This window comes from Antedon bifida, chromosome 10 (assembly GCF_963402885.1).
Source record: "Antedon bifida chromosome 10, ecAntBifi1.1, whole genome shotgun sequence".
Lineage (NCBI taxonomy): Eukaryota > Metazoa > Echinodermata > Crinoidea > Comatulida > Antedonidae > Antedon > Antedon bifida.
The window spans coordinates 18417986-18444453 of NC_136235.1; the positions used below are offsets into that span (position 1 = coordinate 18417986).

Here is a 26468-nt window from a genome sequence, read left to right on the forward strand (position 1 = left end):
TTACACTTTTCAGTTCAACCTTTCAAATCGATTGCCTGCAGTCTTTACACCTAACAACATAAGTTAGGATCAAACCCGAACAACTTTATAGTAAAACACTTCACTGCTAAACTTATAAAGTCCCTCCTCAAGGCTGTTGTTTGATAACCTTGTTTTAATTAATTAAAGACATATTGTCCCCTTGAAAAAATAATTCTTAAACAAATTTTTGTTGAATATTCCATTTTAATGTAACATAATAGTTATCCACTTTGACAAAAAATTGGATTGAAAAAAAATGTATTTACCTGAAAAAAATGTAATTTAAAGCACAAAATGGTCAAATTGGCTGCCAGCCAATGGATTTTTGGTTGAATTTTACCATTTATTTTGTCATTTTATAAGTGAAAACATGATTTTTTTTCGATTTTTTTTCTATTGAAGTGATTAAACTAGATTAAAACTAGAATATAACATATTCAAAGTCTGAAATAATTAATCTTCATTTTTCATGTTTTTGGGGGACAATACATCTTTAACACAACACAGCAATTGTAATTGTCCAAACCATAAGATCACATCAATAATTTAATGTTATTAATTAAATAATAATGATATTAATAATAATTATTATATTTGATGTCTTCCATGTAAACTCTCTAAACATCATTAAATGTTTAGTTATTTTGCTCTGTCATTTTTATTCTAATTTTTAAACTTGTTTCAGCACCATAATCAATCAAACATCTTGCAATACATTATATACAGTCAACTTTCAAACTTTATACAATACAATAGATATACAATATGTACAATAAATACATACAACTATAAAAAAAGTCATTGAGAATGACTCTGAAAAAAAGAACTGCACAAAACTGAAATTTTTTTATGGTCCCTATGCATTTGGAGTTATAAAAATGCAAAAAGCCACAGTGGTGGGTTATGGATGCACATGAAAAGTCCAATTTTAATTTTTTTTTAATTAGAAAAACCACCCACAATAGACTGCACCTTTTGTCTAAGGTGGAAAGTTTATTTTCAATTACCAATCAATGTATGCTTATTATATAAAGCAATTGTCATATCTAATCTAAGTTAACATATTCTTAATTTTCATATAATTAATGGATTTTCCATTCATTTATCATGTTCTGTACATGTTTGATGAAAACATTTTAGAGAAGTAAAAACATTTGAAAATATTGCATTTTTTTTTGTAATTTCTATAATTAAAACACAGCAGTAATATTATACACAACTAAAAATAGATCAAGGTGCTCAATGATTTTTAAAAAAATGTGAAATTAAAATATTGCAAAGAATTGTAGAAATTATATAAAATGAATAACATAAAATAAAGAATAAATGTGTGTGGGTAACTTCAAAATACTAGTTTTACTAGAATTATTGTATAAGTCAGAGATAAAAACTTTAATTGCTGATCTTTAATTTTAGTTTTTACTTTCCATTTTCAATAACTTCAACTTCCACCAATTTCCAAATTGTATACTGCTGATTATAGTTTAAAAATATTGTAGGGCATAAAAGTCCAAAAGTCTATTTCCCTACAGGTCATCCAAGTTCTTGAATTTCTAAACAAATTATTTTCAACCAACACCCCCGCCCCTCCCCCTAAAAAAAATTGAGAATTTTATGCCCAAAAATAACAATCAATTTGTTTTCAGACTAAAATCTTGACAAATTTACTTTGTTAAATATCGAAATGAATTTAACAGTCTCACTTTCTTATTATTTTTTTCAAACCATTGGTTTATTCACCTGATGTGGTGTGACTGGCTGTCCTCCATTTATTTATTTATTTTTTTCAACATTAAATTAACTTTGGTCACAAAGATGTTGTTGGAATGCCACGTTCATCCTGAAAAAAAAAACAACAACAAAACCAGAACTTTATTAAAATCATCATAATAAATAAGATATAAACTAAACAAAAGTAGAAAGTGAATTACATACTGCCCATATTTTACCCCAAAGGCATAAATCATGAATTTTACATGCATCAATTATTTGCTATGAAATGCAATTTACCTTACCTATATTCTAAAAACACCAACTTTACATAACTTACTAAATATCAACCCTTAAAATCATCAAAGTTTTGAACTCCTGAATGGAAAACAAAACCATTTAGCCAGAACTTTGATTTATGTATATGTTTACATAGCGCCCTCTGTAAGATCTTAATTTATGGCATAATTAAATCTTATGCATTATTCATGATTTCTTCCTTAATCAACAAAAATGATGGATTCTGGAAGCAATCTACTTCAAATGATGATGTTACAATAACTATTAAATTGCTAAAACATTACACTATAAGGTCTCCACAAATTTGGTTAGATTTAAGAGTCGTAAGCTAAAACACTCCACCAGTGTGAACAGGGCCTTAGTTTCACAGAGATTTAAAATTTCACGGCAATTTACACCATGTTTACAGAATCTCTTTCACCTGATGATGATCTGGATTTTTATATTATACTCACCAGTAATGTCACTGATTGGCCAAGCTCCTGTAAAAGAGCTTCTTCTGAAAGTCTCTTGATCTCCTCCAGCTCCAGTCGAAGCTGCTCCTCTTCATCTGCGTCTAACTTTGAACTGTTTGAACTTGAATTCTGTCCCGACAGCGGAAGATGTAATGATGACTTGGAACCTGTTAAGAATAACAACAATATTTGTAAATAGAAAATTTAGAAAAACAACATTGCATTCATATTTTATTACCTACATCCTGGGGCGGATGCATGTTGGTATATGAGGTTAGAGAGAATCTCAGCCACCTCATGGTTGAGGATATGGACATCTAGGTGTTTGAAGATTGGATTCCTTCTTTTAAACATCTCATTATTATCAGTGTTTCAGTTTATCGTTTCCTTTTAATTATTTAAGAAGAATAAAGACAAGTACATTCTGCAGCAATACTTGGTTTCATTAAAACAATTATGTAATAATATTGATATGATTGTACTCTTCATACTTAATTTTAATTGGGTGGATTCCCCAAATCTGAATACTAGACTTTCTAGAAAACTTTGTTTATTATTTTCTCCTTTCGGAGGGGAAAATGCCTACGTATGTCGGTTTATCCAGGTAAGCTAGGCACGAAATGTGTCACCAGCTTAACTGTATTGGTGTAGGTAAATAATAATAGAAATTCTTACTGTAAGAATGCCTATCACTTCCAAATTCTGAGGTATCATATTCACTGCCAGATCCTTGTGGTTTTGGAACCTCTAACGATTCCTGATGCTTTGTGGCATTACTATCTTGCGAGTACTCAAACGATCGTGTTGACGCCATACTGGATTCAATATTACTTTCACGTTGACCGTCACTGTCAAACGCGAGATTAACAAATGCGAGAGGCGTTCGCGAGCCGTCTCTTTCTGCCGTTTCTCCGGAATTTCCACTAGCGGCAGTTGATGTACTGCCCAATGTACTGCCTTTCTGCGATGACGTACCTTCCTCAACATTGTGATCAAAAGCAAAATTAATGTAACCTTCTTGTCCATTACTGATGGACGCCATTGTCTGTGTTAACGAGTAGATTGCATCGCGGATTATATTTCTAGACAGAGTAGAAGCAAACTTTTCAGTTAAACTGTGTCGCTTATTATCGTCTGATGACTCTTGATTAGGTCGAACAACATCGCTCAGTACATCGTATGTGGAGCTTACTTGAGATAACCGCGACAGTGGCGTAGACTTCGGTAAAGTTTCGCGGCTGCTAAAGCTGATATCACGGCTTACAACTCTTGAACTGCTTGCTTTAGATGGTACTGCATATATGAGGTCAGAATTGTAGCTGCTTGCTAAAAAATAAATAAATTGTTTTGATGTTATTACATTTATATTAATCTGGTAAAACAAAAATCTAATACAATACACTATTTCGTTTAATCAATATATATGTAATTTTTAATTCAAAATTACTTTGTTTTAAACGAAACATAAATAAATGCAATGAATATTTAATATCAAGGGGATTTTAAATCATTATAATTTCATCATAAGTAACATGTTACTAGGAAATAATAAGCGTGAAAATAATAAAATATTGAACATATCATACATATTAAAACCCAATTACGAAAACCAGAATTAAAATGACATGAACTTAATGATGGTAATCGTCATGGAATGCCAGGGGTACAACTTTCACGTCTGATTTTCATTGATAAATGCAGAAGTCAGCGTTCTATCAACTAATGCCATTTAAAGAGAAAGTAACAATACTTAGTATCACTATATTACTCATCATTAATATGAGATATAACGATTTATGGTTCTGACATCGTTCACCACTCAGAAGTAGTTCCACATTTGAAAATCTGGGTTCAAAAACCTTAATATTCTTATCTTTTACCATCCCCTTTCTAGTTCAGTATTTGAAGAGATTCTAAGACCAAGTTTTTCCTTTCATTTTTAAATCATTCTTGTTGTTGCAACCAAGTGTATTTTATTAATTTTTGTAGTATTCATAAATCAAGAAAAAAAAAATCATATTGTGCAGAGCTAGTATATATTATCTTATTTACATATTATTTATTTATTATAAATTTGTTTTTTAGTGTAATCCAAATTTGTTTCAGTTCATAAAATTAATGTTTTGTATTGTTCAGTGGATACATTTTAAAGAAATATGTATATAATGTTTATGTCCTATAACATTATTATTTAAAAAATAGAATTAATATATTGTTTGAAGGTTTGCATGACGAAATCAATATGTTGATATAAAGTTTACAGTACACCACGTGTATTAGTTCTGAAAAGAACTGTTGAGTTTCTTGACGTTTCAATCAATATACTTCGATCATCCTCAGGAGTGAAATATATGTTGATATCAACAAAATAGAATTAATACGAATAATTAATACATAATATAAATATGTATCATTAAAAAAAAAGAAAATAACACAATCATAAGAAGGCCAACTTATTGTTAGACAATTCTGGTAAAAAATAGAAAAAGGAAAGAAAAAAGTTATAAGCTATATAAATATCCCTTAAATATGTCAATATTTCTTTATATTTGTATCTCTTTTATCTAAAGCATAAACAGTTGAAAGAAACGTATTTCTTAGATATAAATAATCTTGTAGACTAATCACACTTAATACATAGGCACTTTTAAGAAAGAAAGAGATATTGCCATCAGCATGTTTTTGTCATTTTGATGAAAATGATGTCAGATGATGAAAGATTTCACTTTCATTCTCCGCCATCCATGTTGTGACATTTATAAAGATGTCTAAACATCACTACCTGGTACCTAAAATAATAAATATTATGAAAGAAAAACTAATAACTGGTATAAAAAGAACACATAGGAGTCCAAGTATCATACCATGTTTTGCCAATACTCCCAACAACCAAACACTCAGTACTTTATTCGCAAAGTGTTCTCCATATAAGAACGAGTAATACACTGAGAAACACACTTTGCAAAAAAATTCAGAAAGCTACTTGGTAGTAGTTAATATTAGAGCAAGTATTAATTATCAGGTGGAACTCAAATCACTAGACCCTTGAGCTTGTGCTTATGGCTAAGGTTAGATTCAAGCCCCTACTGCACCAACATGAGAGGCCTAACTGCACCAACACGATATTTTACTCTACAAAGTAGAATTTTTCGGAGTCAGTACAATTATGTCAGAGTAGGGCATAACAACTGACTGAACTCTCTAACATAAAGCTACTTTGTAGTATTTGCCAAATACTATTTGTAGTTTATTTTTAGGTATTTGTACTTCTATTCTATGGGATCTCCAAAAAGAACTCAATCAAGAAGTTTTTCCAACCACAAAAATACTCCTAAATGACATTTCACTTTTCGGTTCTACTAAGTTACTGCTGTATGTTAGATACACAGTGAATGGTTGTCAAACTACTCCACACTGTATAGACGTCATTTGCAAAATCTAGCTGGATTTTTGTCAACTAATTCACGTCATATCGTCACTCCCATAGGAACAGTTGTTGCATGTCTTGGCGCGTAGAAAACAAAGTGTTACTATGGATAAGTATTTAATAAGGGTATGCAATCACATCTTACAGAAAGACTAAATGCAAGTGAATAATATTACACATTATTTATATTTTGCACAAGAAAAAGGATTAATATTTGAAGGCCATAACAGATATAAATAAATTAATTACAATATGTCTATAATTATGGTGACTTGCCAATCTTGTAGACCCTACATAAAAATAATTTTTTTACTGTCAAAAGTTGTATCCAAAACCAATATTTGTGAAAAAAAATTGTTGAAAGTAATTTTTGTTATTAACTCAAATTATATCCATAATTATGGCATGTCTTAATGACCTGGTAGGTCAACAGGAAGCAATTAATAAATAATATATTAAAGTACTTAAGGTGTTAATCTAGGGAGTTAAAACAATTCTACTGAAGAATCAATGTATCTCACAATGTAACATGCTTTCGTCTCCATCTAATGTCAATATTCTCATTTTTTAAATTTATTCAAGTACTTATTTAATTATAATTTACAAGTTTACAAATTTGTATTTCTTATTATATTAAGCCAAGATGTTGGACAATCGATAAATAAGAAATTAAATTTAAAAAAAAACTGTTCTTAAATTTTTTTATTTTATTTCTCTATCTATCAAAGATTTATTATCTATTATTTACTAAAAAAAGTAGCGATTCTCTAGTTTGCATGAACAATAAACGACAACTAAGTCTATAAAAAAAACATTATCAAAGTTTTTTAATTATCCCTTTCTTATCAAACTATAAACAGGTGTTTCAAATGATAACTATGGTATGTCTTATTAATAATGCAGTTTCATTTTGAAGATTGAACTGACAAGATCAGGATTATAAAGTAATCAAGAACTGTTACATAGGGTAAAGTAACAAGAGGTTTACACTGAGTGGAACATTCCATTTTACACTGACAAGAACTGTTCCTATTATAGTGAGTACCTTCGCTTTTGGCAATCATTGGCATTTTGTTTACATTGTATCATGGAGAAATTTCTCTATGGTTGTATTGTTTGTCTTATTCTATAATTTTGATTGTGCCGAAATTGAACAAATCAAAATCAACATTGCATATAAGACAAGATAAGATAAGATAAGATAACTTTTATTGATCCTCAAAAAGGAAATTCATTGCTCGTCATAATAAAAAAAAAAAAAACCAAGAAACCACAATAAAGACAAACATAAAACGCAGAACATTCCATTTAGCCTGAAAATAAATTTATTTTCAGGACTAAAATGATCTCTATGATTAACATCAAGATTAAAGCTCTGATCACAATTTATTTTGGCATAAATTACAGCAATTTTCGGATAAGGATGTGATTTCAGCAACCAGTCGATTATTTTTAGCCATTTAGAAATATTTTGAAACAACTACATAATAAAATAAAAAGATGATCTAAAAAAGTAAAAAGTATAAGGAACAGGCAACTGGGAGGACAGAAAATGTTAGTACAAATTGCAAGTCAGTTTTAGCCTTCGGATAAGGATGTAGACTTTGATGTAAATCTCAGCAACTAACCAATCAATTCTTTTATAATAAACAAGTAGAAATATTTTAAACAACTACATAATAAAATACAAAGATATATCAAAAATATAAAAAATAACAGATAACTTATTAGGGGGCAACGACAATTCAGATTCAAGAAAGTGGTATAGCACCATGAAAAGAAAAAGATGACAACAAATTATGGAAAGGTTTGCAAGAAAAGACGGCATGAAAATAAGATTGGATAAAAATGGTATAGGAGAATGGAAAGAATGGATGACAAGGAAAGATATGGTGAAGGAAAGAGAGGATGAGAAATAGATTGGAGGAAAATGGTGGAAAGTTTTCAAGAAAGGAAGACATGAAAATAAGATTGGAGGAATATGGTATAGAAGTATGGAATGAGTAGATAACAAGGAAAGATATGTTGAAGGAAAAAGAGGATGTTGAGAAATAGATAGGAGGAAAATGATGAAATGGTAAAGTGAATAGAATATTGTAAAAAGGAGAAAATCTAACTTTACTTATACTGTAATGACAACCCTGATGATGTTTGATCTAAGAATAACATGTTGTAGTTCCCAAATGCATTCAATTCAATAAAATTAAAATGTTTCTCTCTGTTGTTCCCAAATGCATTCAATAACATTAAAATGTTTTTCTCTGTAGTTCCCAAATGTATTCAATAAAATAAAAAATGTTTCTCTCTGTAGATCCCAAATGTATTCAATAACATTAAAATGTTTCTCTCTTTAGTTCCCAAATGTATTCAATAACATTAAAATGTTTCTCTCTGTTGTTCCCAAATGTATTCAATAACATTAAAAATGTTTCTCTCTGTAGTTCCCAAATGTATTCAATATCATTTTCATACATGACATATAAAAATGACCTTATTAAAAAATGGCTCAATAATCCAGCTTTAATATTTCTCTCATCTCGTAATCTGAAATTCATGTTTCACATTATTCACATTGGAAAGACCACAACCTACTTTCACTAATGATTAAATGTCCTTTCCTTTGTAATATGATCGACGATGACACCAACACAAAAACTACTATCAATTTTGTACATTAATTAATGTAATCACAAATAATATAGCAAAACAATCCTGATGACTTGGCAAGTGTTTTACTGCCCACAAACTTGTAAATGTTGTAGGCGTTTAGCAAGCCATGCTAAATTAAGTACATCTGCTTCTATTGACAGAATGTTATGCTTGCTCAAGATAATGTGCATTTTTGTTTTTTCTTTGCTTTTGTTGCTTTTTTTTTTATATTTATTAATGTGCATATAGCTCCAAGTGTACAATGTTTTAAAAATTGTTAAACAGTTTTATTTTCCCTAAGGAACAATTTAGATGTTCTAATTTTATTTGTATACTGTTCTAATTAATGTACAGCGTGTCTTTTTTTGGAAAAGCGCTTTATAAATCTACTGTATATAGTATAGTAAAATAATATCTTGAATAAATAAATAAAATATTAGAAAAATTACTTGTAAAAATGTTGTCGTGTTAATGAAAAATCGGTGATGGAAAAATAAGAAAAATTGTCTTCAACTTAATGTGATTGTGTTAACAGAGAGGGTGCTTGATCAAAGAGGTCGAAAACCCGCCCTCTCCGTTCTCAAAATAGAATTGTGTTCCCAACACAATTCTTGATTATTTTGTGTAAACGTATACTTGTTGCTTAGGGTTACAGTTACATGTTAAAAGCATTTATTTATTATTCATTTTCTTTTTTTGTATTGCAATTTTGGAATAAAAATGTCATCAAAATGAAAATGGATTAAATGAAAAAAAAATGAAAGGTTGAAAATATTATGTGATTCAATTGGACATGGAAGGTCATCTAATAGCAGAGTGTCTATAAGGTCTAGAGTTCAAGCCTTCGTTTCCAACTATTTTCCCCTTTTTGCAGATTTTTATAATTCCACATTTTGCTAAAAAATATCAAAAGCCTGTCTTAATATTGAAATATTATAATTATAAGTTAATTTGAATTTAAATCTTAATGATTAAAAACCGTCTAACTCTTCCATGGCAACTGTTGTCCAAGGTTCTACTTAATAGTTAAATTTTAAGATTATTCAAATCTATCATACTTATCTCAGAGCTGCAGGCTTCTAAGATATCAGAAAGAAAACCACAAATGAAGGAGACCAAATCGTTTGTCGTATCTTATAATCTTCTCTATTCTAGTACAGTACATTAGTGGTTTTACATACAACTTATTATTGCATTACTTTCATTTGGCTTATTTTTTTACATCAGTTGCCAACCAGGAGTATAAATGGTCACAGTAAAGAAAATGCGCTGATTTTAGTAACGAAAAAGTAATTATAACTTATAGAAAAAGTAGAAATTGCAAAGTTATCAAATGGAATAAACAAATTAATGCTTTAAAAATAGTAGGACTGCTTTATAATGGCAACAAAAAATGGGTCCAAATACAGTGTAGAACCCTTTTTTGAGACGTCCCTATTCAGGGGACACTTTTCCACGACATGAGTGAGGAGCAATCACTAACAGAAAACTCTTATTCAGGAGACACTCCTATTAAAAAATTGTCAAAATGGCTGTCAGCCAATGGTTTTTTTGCTTGAATTTAATAATTTATTTTGTAAGTGAAAATATTTTTTCAGGGTTTTTTTTCTATTAAAACTATAAAATAATCTATTCAAAGTCTGATTTTATTAATTTTTATTTTTCATATTTTTGGGGAACAATACATCTTTAAAACATACTGTATGGAAAGTATTTCAAATCAAAATGATAATATTTATAAATTGTTCAAATGCCAAAGAGACAGTCTGAAGTATTTTGGTATACACTATAAAGTATAATGATTACAAACACCCACATAAACTTTAACTGTGTTTCATATCTTAAATACAAAATAAGCATAATACCTCAATTAAGAAACTGAAGTGCTAGGCCCCTGGTTTTGGTTCCCCTGGGTGATGTTAAGATCCCCTTGAACGTCATCAATGTGGCTGTGTCTGGTGGGTTATTTTCGGAGTTCAGTCAAGGACAAATACTTTAGGGCATTATAATATAACCACTTTTGCCATCAAAGGTCAAGGTGGATCAGTAATTATTAAATATAGATATTAATGATAATAAGTATCATATTTTCCTGCAAAATGTATAATAATTAAGAGATGTCCAGAGGTGCCTGAAGATACAGTTATTATTTTTTGGAAAAATGAACTGTGACTTTAGTTAAAAAATAATTCAAATTTTACTTGGGAGGTTAATGATACATGGTTGCTGAAATAAGCCTACTTGTACAATAACAATGTGAAACGCCAATGCTGAATGAAAAGGAGGGCCTAAAAATGGTATGAAGTGAAAACATAACATAAGTCTTTAAATATCTTTTGCCATTTATGGATTCACCTATCACATTTTTAGATTTTCCAACTCTGGAAAGGGGTTATTTTCTTCCAAAAGTATTTAATGTTATTCTTTTTTTCAATTTTGAAAATTGAATAATAACTAATTTATTCTTGTCTGCGTAATGTAAAGTATTTTTCATTTTTTACTATGATATTGATGACCTTTCCTATAAGTATGTTTAACAATTTCAAATCTTATCATTTTTAAATTTCTATATTACTCATTCATTCCAAATTCTTTTTTTCTTTTATGCTAGAACTAAAATTCCACAATATTGGTCGCTTTACTAATTGACATTCTGTTCAATTGTGAAACAAAATGAAGTTTCCAAGATCAAGTGATTACAAATTACAACTGACAGTACTTGGTACATGCAAATCTAATCTAATCAAAGTTAAATCACTCCTTAATCATTCCCTCTAAAATGTTTAGAAAATGATTAATTGTTTTGTATTTGATTTAAGAATTTAAAATACTAATCAATTATCAGATTATTACATCTCAAAATATTAACATCCAGATAAACTGAAAATCTTTTTTTTCTAAAATATTTTTCATTTCATTAATTTATTCATCCAAAGAGAAAAGAAAAAATATTTTTAAAAATAGAATAAAATACATTTTAATGTATTTTATTAATTTATTTTTTTAAAGATGAAAAGGTCCGTAAACAAAAAGCTAAAAGCTTATGTCACATTACCAAGGAACAGTCTGATACTATGCTGTGGTCCCCAACAAATTCTTACACAACCAAACCCCTACCCAACCACCCCTACTCTCCTTGATTTATTGTCAAACTATTAACCCTAGCTACCCTAGAACATAATTGAATGCACTTTTTAATTACTGTAGGATGTACCCCTAGAGGATTTCAGTACAACTTCTATTACCCTGTGTTATGTCATGTGGTTACACTGAAGACTCCTTCTTCCAGATTCAAAACTGATATTATTTTAACTAAAACTTTGCGAGATATCTTTAGATACACCAAAAGAACAAACATTACTACAATACAGTAAAAATAATTTTATGTAAGATATGAGCAGATAATTTAACAATTGATTTAGTTTATTTGGGAATAAAGTAGAATTAAATCATCAGCGTTTTTGATATTTTAGGATATTGGTTTTGTGGAAGTTGCTATTGTTAATTTCCTGGTAAAAGTTTTTCTCTTTTTGTTTTGTTACTACTATCCGAAATAAAGGAAATGAATGAATTTCCCCTTTATTTGTTTCTGGGCATCATCATTAATAAACAATTTATAATTAAAATGTGTGCACAAAAAAGATTTCTCTATGCAAGTAAATATCCTCACACCTGACCTACCTGAAAGGACTGGCCCATTGTATCGTTTCACGAGTTTATCCCTATTGGACGTCCGAAGCAAGTCACTTGCCCTGTTTGTCCAGACATATTCTGGGTCAATTTCATTTTGTCGTAACACATCTCGTAATTGAGTAATTTCTTTCTGAAAAATAACAATTTTATACTTAAAAATATCTAATCATAAATATGAAAACTTGACCAATAATTATATTGTACTAGAATTGAACCTTTATAATCTCATAATGAAATGGTCTTCATGGACCTATAAATTGTCTTAAGCTCTGTCTACACTATCATACTAGTTTGACAAAAAAAGTGTGATGTGCCCAAACATGGTAGTGATATGCCTAAACATGGTAGTGATATGATATCATCATGTCCATATATGGGCACGTTGCACTTTTTTTGTCACATAAAGTTTGATAGTGTAGGCAGAGTTTAAGAATGTTGAGGATGGGATAATTTGTAAATATGAAAGTTCCAAAATAAAAGAACTGCAAAGAATTAACAATATAGCTGTAAAAAGAACAATATAGTCATTATATTGCCATGGAAACACAATGTAAACTTTCAATTCACGCAGCCTATTGCCACTTGTCGTCAATTTTCATCTAATTCTGTCATAGTTTCGGTACAGTTCAAACGCAAAACAAAAATCCCAGCTTGTCTTAAATTAATCAATTAGTCTTAAAATCAGCCAAAGTGACTTAAAACCTGTACCAAACAAATACATTTTGAGTCACATACTCTTTATAATATATAAAAACAACAGTGCTTCCACTTTAAGAATATTTGATAAATGAGACTCAAATGGTCATATTGAATTTATATAAAACGAGTCACTTAGAGTCAATTATAAAGTTATAATACTACGAAATAGGTTGCTGAAGGAAATCCACCTCCCACGTACGTCATAGTATGAAAAAGAACGGTTAGCGACTGGTACAAGCGCCCCCGTAAAATAAGAAAACCTTAATTCAGTTTAGGTACAGTATAAAAATTAAATAATTAAAAAGTGCAACTACATCTGGCATGATACCAATATTGGATTTATTTAGAATTCCTAGAAGAATAATATTATATTTATGTTTTATTTGTTTACAAGTCAATGTTGTCACCTAGTTTTTGATGGCTTAATGTAGTGATCAAATACATTCCAATGTTTTTACAGTTAGGCCTATGCTTGCTTTATATCAGGGACCATAATATGTTAGATATGCATTCTTTTTTGAGGGTCTGGAATGAAGAATATAGCTATAACAGTTCTTCCAAAAATGTAGTATCAAGGTTTTGTAAAATGTTGAGGTATTGGCACTAATAAACAGTGGTGGATAAATAGAGGGGGATGAGGGATATAAAATAGTCCCCTCGCCGCTGCCCCTCCCCGTTTTCTCTCAAACTCATTAAATTCACTAAATTAAACTTTTTATAATTATTTCAGTGTAACTGTTTTATCAATTTTTTGCAACTATATAGAATTATAATATATGCCAATATAAATTATTAATAAACATAAATAAACAGGGATAACATGACTGGGGCAACTACATAAACCTCTACGGGATCAATTTATAATCAAATTAATCATAAATAAAAATAAACTATGTCTGGGTTTTCAGACAAAACTTTTATATAACCTATTATACATGCATGTTAATATTATTTATTAATTGTCTATTTATGCAACAAGTTGGTGCTGAGATTTTGGCTATGGGAATAAGCATTTACAGATGGCGCACTCTATTGATGGAGTCGCATAATCAGGCCAAGCATGTTGTCGCACAATCAGGCCAATCAAGTTTTTTTTTATAAAAAGCTGACTGTGCAATAGTATTTATTTGTTGAAATTAAAGAAAATATTGCACAGCACAATAAGTTTCATGTATGAGATATGAAATATAAAATAATACTAATGATAATATCGTTATTACTATAAATTGCTTAAAGACCGTATTAACAACTTTTTCTTGAGTTTTCCTGTTCGTATAGCTTCTTACCAGTTGTTGATCATATTGCGATTGTAACGCATCAGCCTGCGCCTCTGCCTGTCGCCGTGCGTACCTCTCCATGTCCATTTCTTCCCTAACAATTCTTCGCATGCGTAAAAGCTCACCTGAAAAAGTGTTGTCAAATATTGTTTTATATAGAACATACAGTAAAGATGAAAATCTGAATGAAAAAAGTTGCTGTAATTAAGATTTGAACTGTGATTGTTGAGCTTGATATTCCGGCACAATACCATTGTACCACTGGGGCTTGGGTAGGACCTTCATAGAAAAGCATTAACTTTCAATATGCACATGTATTACCTACCTACAGTATCATGCTTTGGATTAGTAATTAGTAATAACATTATTAATAATATATTTAAAGATGTATTGTCCCCAAAAACATGAAAAATGAAGATTAATTAAATCAGACTTTGAATATGTTATTTTGTAGTTTTAATAAAGTTAATCATTTCCGTTATAATAAATGGTTAAATTCAACCAAAAAAACATTGGCTAAGCAGCCAAATTACAGTTTTTTCAAGTAAATAAATTTTGTTTAGATCTAATTTTTGTTCAAAGTGGATAACAATTATGTGACATTAAAATGGCATATTCAACAACAAAAATTTGAAAGAATTATTTTTTCAGGGTGACAATACATCTTTAATATATACATTTTCATTTAGAAGGTGTTATTATTAACAGAATGTATGGTACTCAAACCACAGAAAAAAATTACTATATAACACAATAGATGAATAAATTAATTTGTATAATGGAACATTATATTATTAAACAATGCTATTTGAACTTTGCTTGGCATTTTAATGAACAATGAAAGACCAACGACCAATTCATTCAATTAAATCATTACAATGGCGGTATAGTTCACTGACAGTGTCATCATAGGAAAGATATGGTGCATTCAACAAGTTGAACAACAATAAAGGCCTTCCAACATTCAATCAATTGGGTGTTTTTAACTGTTTTTAAACGCAATTCAACCCAACATTTGAAACTTGTCCAATTTCTGCATGTTGCCAAGAGGTAATTTGCATTCACACACCATTTATCAATTATTATTAATCTATACCTAGACAAATCATGGAGGAAATTCCCTCCATGGACAAATACAGTATAAAAACCAGTCACTAAAAACAATATAACTGTAGGTTTTGATCTTTAGGGATATAATGTTCTTATTTTTCTGTTGTTCAAACATTTTTTTATTTTTTTTTACTTCGCTTCCATTGCGTCCTGTTCCATTTTACAATTGTTTATTGTTAAATAGTGTTTTATTTATTGTAAGTTATGTATGTATTTTATGCCCTTGTTACTGAGTAAAGAAACTCAAATATTCCATTTTTCAGTTGTGGTGAAAACTTACTATGAATAATACCGTAAAACCTCCAACAACGGAGTACTATAAGGTTACTTGCTGCGATAGTGCCCGGATATTCCTCATTCACTCCGCACACATGAAAGACTAAATCGAGTATAAACGCTATCAACACAATTGCAACATCAAATATCTATAAAGAGAAAATATAATCATACAATTTGATAGTATGTAAATATATGTACAGTAATACAAATTATTTTTTAAGGTATTATAAATGAATTGCCTTAAAATACGGGATAGAAAGTACTGTAGGTATACCTGTACCTCCCTGAACAACATTGTAACCGAGAATAGGGAAGAGAGACAGGAGTACAGTATATAATACAGCATACTTGAAAAGAAAAAGAGATACATGCTTGTCATGAAACCTCATCAAACTGAACAAACACAGCTCCTGTGGCCATTTCGCAGATCACATTTAACAGTCGGAAAGCCGCGTTTAACTTTTCGAACCATTATTGGCACACACTCTGACGTCATGAATTATACAGGCCCTCTATCGGTAGAAGTCTGTAAAAGTTTCTCGCGGATTCTAAATCATATGTATATGTCACTATAAGTGAGATTACCATTACATTACATTCAATAAACACTATATTTTAAAATTTCCTTTGGGTATGTAGTATTCACTTTATTAGATATTGAAATAATTTGAAACTATGGTGTTTTCCTTTGCAAAAGTTGAAATGAACAATAGCTACTGTGCGAGAAAAAAGACACAATATCAATTTAAATGTTAACAATTATTATACGATTATGAAAAACACAATATAATTTATATATTACGTTACACAATGAACTAATTAGGGAACAAATTAAATTTGTTCTTGTAGTGGAGCATTATATTTTTCTATGTCTATACAAAATTAATCTGTATGGACCATTCCCCACATTTTGTCTAGCTTACAGCATGGATGTAAACAATATTGTCTAATCTGTAGGTCTACATGTACAAGGATTATATTAATTTATTTTTTTCAAAGAATCTGTTAGTTCACGGTCATGGGAGAATGGAAGGCTGTTGCCACTAGACCCATACAATGTAAGACATACCAACATACGGATGTGTATACAATGGATTATTTGTTAAAGAAAATCGCAAATACATGTGATAAGGTTTGTGGTAGTAAGTACTGTTGGTTTAATTACGAAAAAGAGAAAACAAATAGTCGATCAGTTTATCTTCAACAAGGATAATAACAGTAACAAGGTAAAAGACAGCCTTGCTTTTATTAATTAAAAAGTAAATAAAAGAAATCTTTTTGTATCATGTGGTATTCGTAATTCAATTCAATACAATTCAATTAAAAGCCCCACCTGCAATGTTCAGACATACTCGAGATTTGCAACCTCTTACATACATATAAAACTATATATAAATGATATATGACAAGGGTTAAACATTATTATGGGGGTTCATGTTGTGTATTATCATGGAGAATAAGTTTCCTAACTTATTTCTCCATGGTATTATCAATTACAAATATTCAAAAATATGAATCCAAATCGAAAGACACAAAATGCATACCATCATGTGCGAATCTTGAATACATACATATAAAACTATATATAAATAATATATGACAAGGGTTAAACATTATAATGGGGGTTCATGTTGCGTATTATCAATATACAAATATTTAAAAATATGAATCCAATTCAAAAGACACAAAATGCATGCCATCATGTGCAAATCAATATTTAATTTTTGAGGAGCACTATTTAAACTTCTAATTTTCTAATTTATGAATTTTATATAAATTCCAGTACTGTACATGTTTATTGATAATAAATTTAACGATGGAAACATTTTAATACATCTCATTCTGAATGATATAACCCCTTGGACACTGTACATAACTCTAGATATAACATTTATGGACTTCCCCTCTTAAATTTATTTATGTAGCATAATATCAAAACAACATTTTGATGAACCAAATACATAAATCATCTATCATTTGCAAAACTAAACACTGTAGGCATCAAAGAAATAGTTATAAATTGAATTTATGGTAAAGCGCATTCCAATAAAAATGTCAATTACCCATCCAGTATTTGAAACTACTTAAAAATAGTTTCAATTTGAATATTTTAGCGACGAATATGTCAGGTTCTATTCTGTCTTTAGTATAATACAGAATTTAATGGCAACACCGACTAACACTTGATTTAATTAGAAATTCCTTAATCGAATGGCAAGACAAAATATTAGAGGTATCAAACAATTATTTCTAGATAAATGTGGAAACAACTATCTGAATAATTGAAAGACAATTTCAAATTCTACTTATAGAATGATACAATGCATCTTTGAATTAACGTCTTTAATTGACACCGACAAAATAATAACAATAAACACTTGTATAGGCCTTAAAAAGGATTATGTGCCACAAAGCTCTTGACATCACCTACTGTAGAGCTGAAGGTTTAAAAGCATTAAATAATATCTTTTCTATTGTATTTTCATATTTTCATGAATCTTTTCATTTTAAGAAAAACCTCATCACATGTGAATAATATCATTATTAATAAAAATGTGTGACCTGTGTCAATCCGTTTTTAAATATGGGAGAGGAGCACACCTGGCAATCGAAGAAGAAAAACTCCGAAAATAGTCAACGGTCTGACACTACATCACAGTATGCAGCACATCATATGCTGCTTAAAGCTCTGTCCACACTATCAAACTTTATGTGATAAAAAAGTGTGATGTCGTATCACTACCATATTTAAGCATATCACTACCATATTTGGGCACATCACACCAAACTAGTTTGATAGTGTAGACAGAGCTCTATAAAAAATGTGGGCTCATCGAAAAAGTGAAAAAAAATTACAAATGGGCTGTGTCAGTGTTACAGTACTATGACAGAAGCTGATATTATAACACACCTAGATTCTTGTAATTTGATTGGATGATAGTGGGTCACATGATATAAAATAAATGCTTTTCAAGTTATGTTCTCTCCTTAAAGGGAAAAGGCCATGTTGGTTTATCCAGGTAAGCTAGGCACATAGACTACATTTTACTGATCAAAAACAAATCGAGGAGAAAATACAAATATGAAACATATGAAAAAAAGAAACATATTCTGTTTAGCAAGCAACATACATTGTCTTGATTTAACACATGTTTACAGTAAAGTGATCTGCAAAAACTAAAATACCTTTCAACTCTTCAGTCTGATTTACGAGAATGTTGAAAACATTCGTAAATTTTTTATCTTGCATTCATTTCCATAAAAAATAAAGATCAAAGTAATATAAACTTTTGATACACTGCAACATTAATCAGAAAAATGTATTTGCCTATGATGTCAATATATACATTACAAAATAAAAAAATATGCAGTATGGTATGCCAATATTAATGAGGCCACCACCAGGAAAGTTGATAATGCTTGTTTTTACATACAGCATACAGTAGATTTACCAATCATTTGACAAATATGGCAATACGGCATTGAAACAGTTTTCCGAGGTTAAACAATGTTCGGCTCGGTAGAGAACTTGGATAAGAGAATCTAGGAATATCAGGTGATGTATAGTAATGTTAAACTGGATCCAGGCAGAGTAGTATGGGGGTATTAGTCACTCCACTCATGTCCAACAATTAGCAATATCTATAGTAATAATTTGACTGGTGGGTGTCGTCAAACCGAGAGAGGAACCCATTGATTGGATTTGGAAGTAGTCTGTAAATGGCGTTAATCACTTACATTAAGGATGGTACGACATGGAAGAAAATAAACTGTCTCTCCAGATCACCAAAATGATCACAGAATTTTTAATTATAGATTTTCACCGTCCAGGACCAAGATTTTTTGCCCAAGCTACCAAAATCTTTAGACTAGACAATGTTACTGAATTTACAGGGTATTTCTGGGTGCATTCCAAAAAAAAGGAACTATTGCTTATTTTTGTGTCATTGATTGAATAGTGTCCAGAAATTATATCGTTTTGTCGCTACAAATTCTTGATATTTTTGTCAAGCTGGGAGGTCTGGATCGTAACTACTACAGTATATTGTATATGCAGTTATATATAGAGCACAACAAATAAATATTATTTATTTAATGCTGAGAAAAGAAAATTAGAAAGAAAATTAGAAGAAATTACCTTAGAGCCTTTTAACTACCAACCTATTGCAACCAAGTGATATTACACAGAAATACTACTCATTAATTTTTAATATCAAGTTTCTCAAAAGCGTTCAATGAAAAAAAATACTTGTGTTGTTTATACATAAATTGATTGAAAATACAGGTATCTTAATTATACAGTGAAAGTAAAAGAATAACTCGACTGTATCATCATAACTGTGGATTGTAGAAAACGACAGAAATAATAATTGAGAGTGGCGATACAAATAACAGATCAAGGCGGGAGCATCTCGTGGGATGGACATTACCACGGCAACACCAAACATATGTTACTTACCCTTCCTGTCTTGTCTCCCATCACTTTTTATGAGTGAGAGATGAAATTACTGACAAGAATATTAGATGCAAAAAATATTGTGTAGTATTCCTTATAATTTTTGTTTTGTTATGGAAATATTTGAAAATTTCACATTGAAGAAATTAATTCATGATCAAACATTTTTCACACTTGAGTGATATTGACGCTTTATGTGACTGCTTTTTGCTTTCATAAAAAACATGTTCAACATGCTGTTGTAAAAAATGCTTTTAGAAAATGGAATTCAATTTCTATATTCCATCTTTTATGGGACATCTTCACTGTTAAGACTCTAGTAGGCTATCAAATTCAATTTTATAACTTGTAGGCCCATTATGATTATACAGGCCAACTACATAAAGTATTAAATCAGTTATTATTAATTAACATAAATTAATAATAAATTAGTTTATGAAAAAAATTTTTCAAATATTACACTAAAAGCACAATAATTAGTTTTAAGTACTGAAGCAACTTTTGTTTTCTTGTAAACTTAAAAAGTTTTGTTCATAAATATCAAAGGTATACAATTTTAAACACAACTCCTCTTAACATTTATCAAGTATATATTACTGTACTGCTTATATAATCATAGCTTACTATATGTTTTAATACTTGGCTTGTAATAAATAAGAGAATATTAAATAAAACAGCTCTAATTAATCTCTTCCTGTAAATTGTAAACATTGAGTAGAAAAAAGTAAAAAAATCAAAATAGTCTTTGAAAACTTGATGCTGTAACTGGCACTGGATTGCCTCAACTTTTTGAGTTGTTTTAAGGTTTCTTCTGGGAGCAGCGCAACTAGGCTGCTGCTATAAATGTGTTTAATGTCTAAAAATATAACATTACTTTATATTAATATTTTTCAATTGCTTAATTCTCTATTGGGAATCCATTTAATTTCTGAAAGCAAATAAGACATTTTGAAATCCATATTCATTTGTATTCAAATGAGTTCTGTACATTTAAACTGTATTGTCTCTAAACATTTTTATGCAATAGGATTTGTGTGTATTTTTATTAATGGTATTTTTATATAGTTTTTGTTATTGCTTACTATTGTATTGTTTTTCCTTGTGTGTGCTGCCCATAATGTTTTATATTTTAGTATACAGTACATACAATGCTTTCAGCTTTTGCTGCTTTTTGTATTATATTTTTAAACTGAAAATAAAAAAATAATTCTTTAAAAGTAGACTTGCTTTTTAGAAATTATATGTATAAATAAATAAGTCTCTACTGTTGTTTTATTTTATTTTTTTATTGAAAATGTAAAGGATTTAATATTCTCCAGTTAAAAGCACTTCACATCTTAACAATGTTCAAACAAATCTATAGGAGATTATGATTAGATTCCTAGCGAGTGAATCAGATGATTTGATAAATAAAACTGATAATAAAAACAGCCACTTCAAATAAAAGTAACCTATTAATAATTCAGAATTGTTATTTTCATGCTGCCATTTAACTGGTTATTCAAAAATTCAAAAGAACACCCTTATCAAAGTGACACTTTGTTTCAAGTCAATTCAATAAGATAGTTAGAACATTTACAATACCTACATTTTTTATAATTTAAAAAAAAAAAACTGTTTTGATTGTAATCAAGGTTTTTGATAATGGCTGTTCTGGGAAAAATTAATTAAAAAATTTTTCCTTCCAAGAACACTTTGTTTCAAGTCAATTTAATAAGATAGTTCTAAAAACATTTACAATACCTCAATTTTGTATAATTTAAAATAAATAAGAAACTGTTTTGATTTTACTGTAATCAAGGTTTTTGATAGCAATTGTTCTGGGAAAAATTAACAAAAGTTGTTAAATCACGGTTGATGGTTGTGTGATGTATACCCAGGAGAGATTAGCAGAATCTGGGTACAAGTTTCCTGAACTAATTAACGAAGGACGTACCAAATGGTACCGGTTTGTAAAAGACGTATACCCAGTTGATGATGGGGATAGGACAATATATGTAATAGGCCAAGGTCACATTGTTTTAAGCATATTTCACTTATTTAATTAGTATTAATTTAATGATGATTAACAGATGCCTGGATAGCCCATATGGTGGGGAACTAAATATGTGATATTGTCAAATGCATTTTTTTCCTAAATGTAAATGTAATTTCTCTTGTACATTTATATTAAGGTTAGTATCTTTGTATAGTTTGGAACAAACATTACACAACATGCTCTATTTACTCTCAGAACATGGCGTGGTGATTAATATGCATACTAAACTCAGAGTCCGAGGTTCAAATCCTGTCTGATTTGATTTGTTTACATTCACGAAACAACTCCACACTGGTAGAATATAGTGTGTGTCTGAATAGACTGACACAACCAGGACAGTACAATGATTAAATCAATAGAAAAAAATTAGAAATGCTTAAAGGATGTATCATCCGCTAAAGCATAAAATAAAGATGAATAAAACTAAACTTTGAATAGTTATTTTAAGTTAATCGCTTCCACAGAAAGAAAATATAAAAATAATAATTTCACTAATAAAAAGACAAAATACTGTAAGTAACAAAAAACATCAGGAAATGGGCCTCTGGAAGACTTTTTGTTTGTTTTCTTTAAGTAATACCATTATATTTTTTACCATTATCATTTAAATAATTTTTTTTAGGTGGGAAAATATAACTTAAAGACAGAAAGAAAAAAAAATTACAGAACTAATAATACATTCCTTAGAAACTACAGTATAATACTGTTTACCACTGAGTTTGATCCATTTTTCTATAAATTGGTGAAATAAAATAAAATTTCAACACTGTACATAGTACTAGTATGAGTTACAAAGCAAAACAATCTCCACATTCATAGTCTGAATTCATTATAAAATGAATGGTCAATGGTTTCAATACAAAGGATTGTTTCTCCTGATTAGACAATGAATTAATTAAACAGTAATTAACCTTTTGAAACCTAGTACTAACTAAAGAATTCAGTTACTGTATCACTTCAGGGAGTTAGTTATACCTCCCTGAACCGTTACTATGTTATTGTGTTTTAAGCGATTGTCTTACTATATATAATAGTTTTATTTTATATCACATAGCAAGTCATTTGATGCTTGATTGGTTTTTGTACTTGTAATCGGTCTTAATTTAAATGACTTTACTTTTTCAAAAAAGAAAAAGAAAGAAACTTTAAAGATATATTGTCCCCCTACAACATAGAAACAAACATTGTGTACAGTATTTGTCCTTTAAGCTGCAGAACAGCGGATTCAACCAAGTAAAACAAGAATATGTAAGAAATAATAATTGATACAATTCCAGTCACGCCAAAAGCGACAAGATAAAATAGCCCAACATTCCAGTGTCTCGGGAAAAAATTAACTAGATGTTGAAAAATCAATTTACACACACTTTTTTGCAAAATAATAGTAAATTATAAGGGTCTTTAAGAACTGTCCCTTGGGGTAAGCTTAAACAGTCAAAGATAAGATTTTAGTTGGGCTGGTCTTGTCTGTTAGATATAAAAATATAAAAATTGCTGTGTAATTTGTGCTGTAAGGATAATAACAACTAGAGAAATGCCTTTAAGATGGTGTTGAAAAGAAATGCTGATGAACTAAACAATTAAGCAACTAAAAAACATCACAAAGTGATAACTGTTTAGCTTCAAATTATAAACACAACTCAGGATTTTGAGAAAGGAGAAGAGAACATTTCATTGAGAAGGCATGGTGCTGAAAAGAAATGCTGATAAACTAAACAAAGCAATTGTATCTACTAAAAAACATTACAAGTGATGAATTGTTAGTTTCAAAATTATAACACAACAAAAAACACAAATCCAGGAAGAAGTGAAGAGATGGTGTACAACAGACAGTCGCTTGGAAAAGGATGAAAATATAATAAAATCCTGATCCTGATGTTCTAGATGTTTATATATTTTTTTGAAAGAACATTCATCAAAATAAAAAATAAGGAAAGAACCAACAAATCACTTACTTCTAATTTTGATTTGAAGAATGATGCTCCCATTCCAATAAGTCTTAATAAAACCTGTAATAAAGAACAAAGTTCAAAAGTGTGTTAAATATTTATTTACTGCTACTTCAATAAGTGTTTTTTTAATTAAAAAATCAGCATAAAAGATTTGAAGTTACATATTCAAATTCATTAATTTTCTTTATTTCAGATAGTACAGTACATCCATTATACAAAACAAAAAGAAAACATTTCATCAAGAACAAAAACAACCTAAAACAATTATTTAGGCATATTTTTAAAAATTCTAAGTTCAACTACAGTAAAATCTCTATTAAAGAGACACCTTCAGAATCTAGATGCCATCTTAAAAACATATTTCCCTCGCTTTTAACAAATGTTTTTAAATCTTCTGTATAGTGATAAATTAATCAATTCATAATAGAATATATATAGTTAACATGAACTTTGTAGATTTTGTAAAATACAGGTGCACCAATATTCATGAATGCATAATTTATACAATTGCCTATTTAAATTTTTTTCTAAGAAGTCACCCACCATCGATTTTGGTAGATCACCAATGTAAAGATATTGGTATAGGGCCAGATGGTAATGGACTAATTAAAGACATATTACCAAGGTTATCGACTTTCATATCAAAAGTATAGGATGTTTGTGATAATTAACAGTTCCTTGACTAATCTAGAAAATGTCGTAGACTTAGCCTCTACACCAGCAAACGCCTGTCACAACCCCAAAAGGATTTACTAAGACATACACTAGACGATAGTAGGCCTACCTAGAAATAAGCTAGCGTTATATGTCAATTTTCTATGCAGTTAAACATGAACATAAAAGGAAGCTAAGGAAATTGTTGAGTGGAAAAGAAATTAAAAGGATAAAGTAATATAAAGTGGGTAAAAGTTCGAAGGTTAGAAAATGGATTGATATAGAGTGTATGTCATCATAAAAATAAGAAAAATGTAATTTGTTAATTACAAAAGAATAAACTTTAAGATGATGGTGGAAGATTTTTATTTTTATTGTTTTAAAGTATGCAGTTTTCTTAGCTTAATATTCAAAACAGTAACATATGCAAAATGGGTGCATTCTGATGTTTTTATCCTGTATAAATATATATTTTAACTAATTAGGCTAACAAAATAGAGCTGTCAATAAATTATTTTTTTTACCAAAACTAAATGCGAGTCGAAATTATGCATTCTTTCTCATGTGACTAACCTACATACCCACCCACACACTGTTATCCCTTGATAGGGGTCATTCCTCACCCCTCCTCCTCCACCCTCCCACACACAAAGTAGAAAGCTCATTTACGATTGGTTGGTAATTGATCCCTGGTGAATTTCATGAAAAGAAGTTGCTTGTCTCAATCAACGGATGTGAATGATTGGCAACGGTTTAATGGAACGAATCATGTGACGGGATCGAAATAATAATTGATTAATTCACTGCCTTGGGTTAGGCAATCTCCTCACTTATAACATGGAAACTAGAAGATTTACAATGGAACTGTGTAGTGATATGTACTGTATACATATTCCACACCCTGCCGAAAGCAAATAAACCAGGGAACCATTTTTAAAATTTTTTTTCATTTTTGTTTGTTAAATATTTAATAAATAATTTAATCTAAAAAAAAAACAAAATTATTATCATTTTCATATTAGGCAGTTTTAGGCACCTTTTATCCCAAACTTCAAGTGTTAGACATTTCTAAACAAGGTCATATAGATGGCTGCAGTCGCGTGCTCAAGTTAGTGTTTACCGACCAACCGACCGACATAGTGAGCTGTAGAGTCACGCGACTAAAAGTGTAATTAACTTATGAATAGCATTCGTAATGTAGAATAAACATGAGAAGGGAATACATATTGCATTAGATATCAGTATCCAAAGTCCAACAAAATACTGGATTATTACTAAGCTCTTAGAAATGAAATTAAATTAAAATAATTGATACCAGATACATAATTAAGATTTAATATTAAAGCATTCATTCCACGTAAAAATAATGTTATGGCACATGGTAACATCAACAAATCGGATTTGACGAGCTAAACAAAAGCTTTGTTCTTTGTTTGCTATTAATCAATAGCTGAATAAACTACATTAATATTCAGAAGAATATATGGACATGATGATGTCATATCACCATATTTGGGATATTTACTGCCATCTTAGATGACGCGTTATTAATTTTAATTTTTTTTTGAAGAGGGAAATCAATGGAAACTTGTCAGACACATTTGGATATTAAAGTGAATACCGTATACTTTAATTTTTACACATCAAATTAATTGTATGAATTTATGAATATTGTTCAAATTAAAAAGAAAGTAAATTTGTAGTTAAATTTTGCATTTCAAATTTGCATGAGAAAATAAATATTTTAA

General features: G+C 29.6%; 1 protein-coding gene across 1 annotated transcript in view; it reads right to left on the minus strand.

Moving 5' to 3' along the window:
- Positions 1-256: 256 nt before the first annotated feature.
- LOC144853872 (uncharacterized) overlaps positions 257-26468 on the minus strand; it is a 36816-nt gene continuing 10604 nt past the window's right edge. The window contains exons 5-11 of the mRNA XM_078711727.1: positions 24070-24123; positions 15622-15766; positions 14241-14356; positions 12244-12385; positions 3162-3812; positions 2487-2653; positions 257-1861 (exon numbers count right to left, since the gene is read on the minus strand). Coding sequence (XP_078567853.1) covers positions 1829-1861; positions 2487-2653; positions 3162-3812; positions 12244-12385; positions 14241-14356; positions 15622-15766; positions 24070-24123 — 1308 coding nt within the window. The 3' untranslated portion in view covers positions 257-1828. The remainder of the gene's footprint in view (positions 1862-2486; positions 2654-3161; positions 3813-12243; positions 12386-14240; positions 14357-15621; positions 15767-24069; positions 24124-26468) is intronic.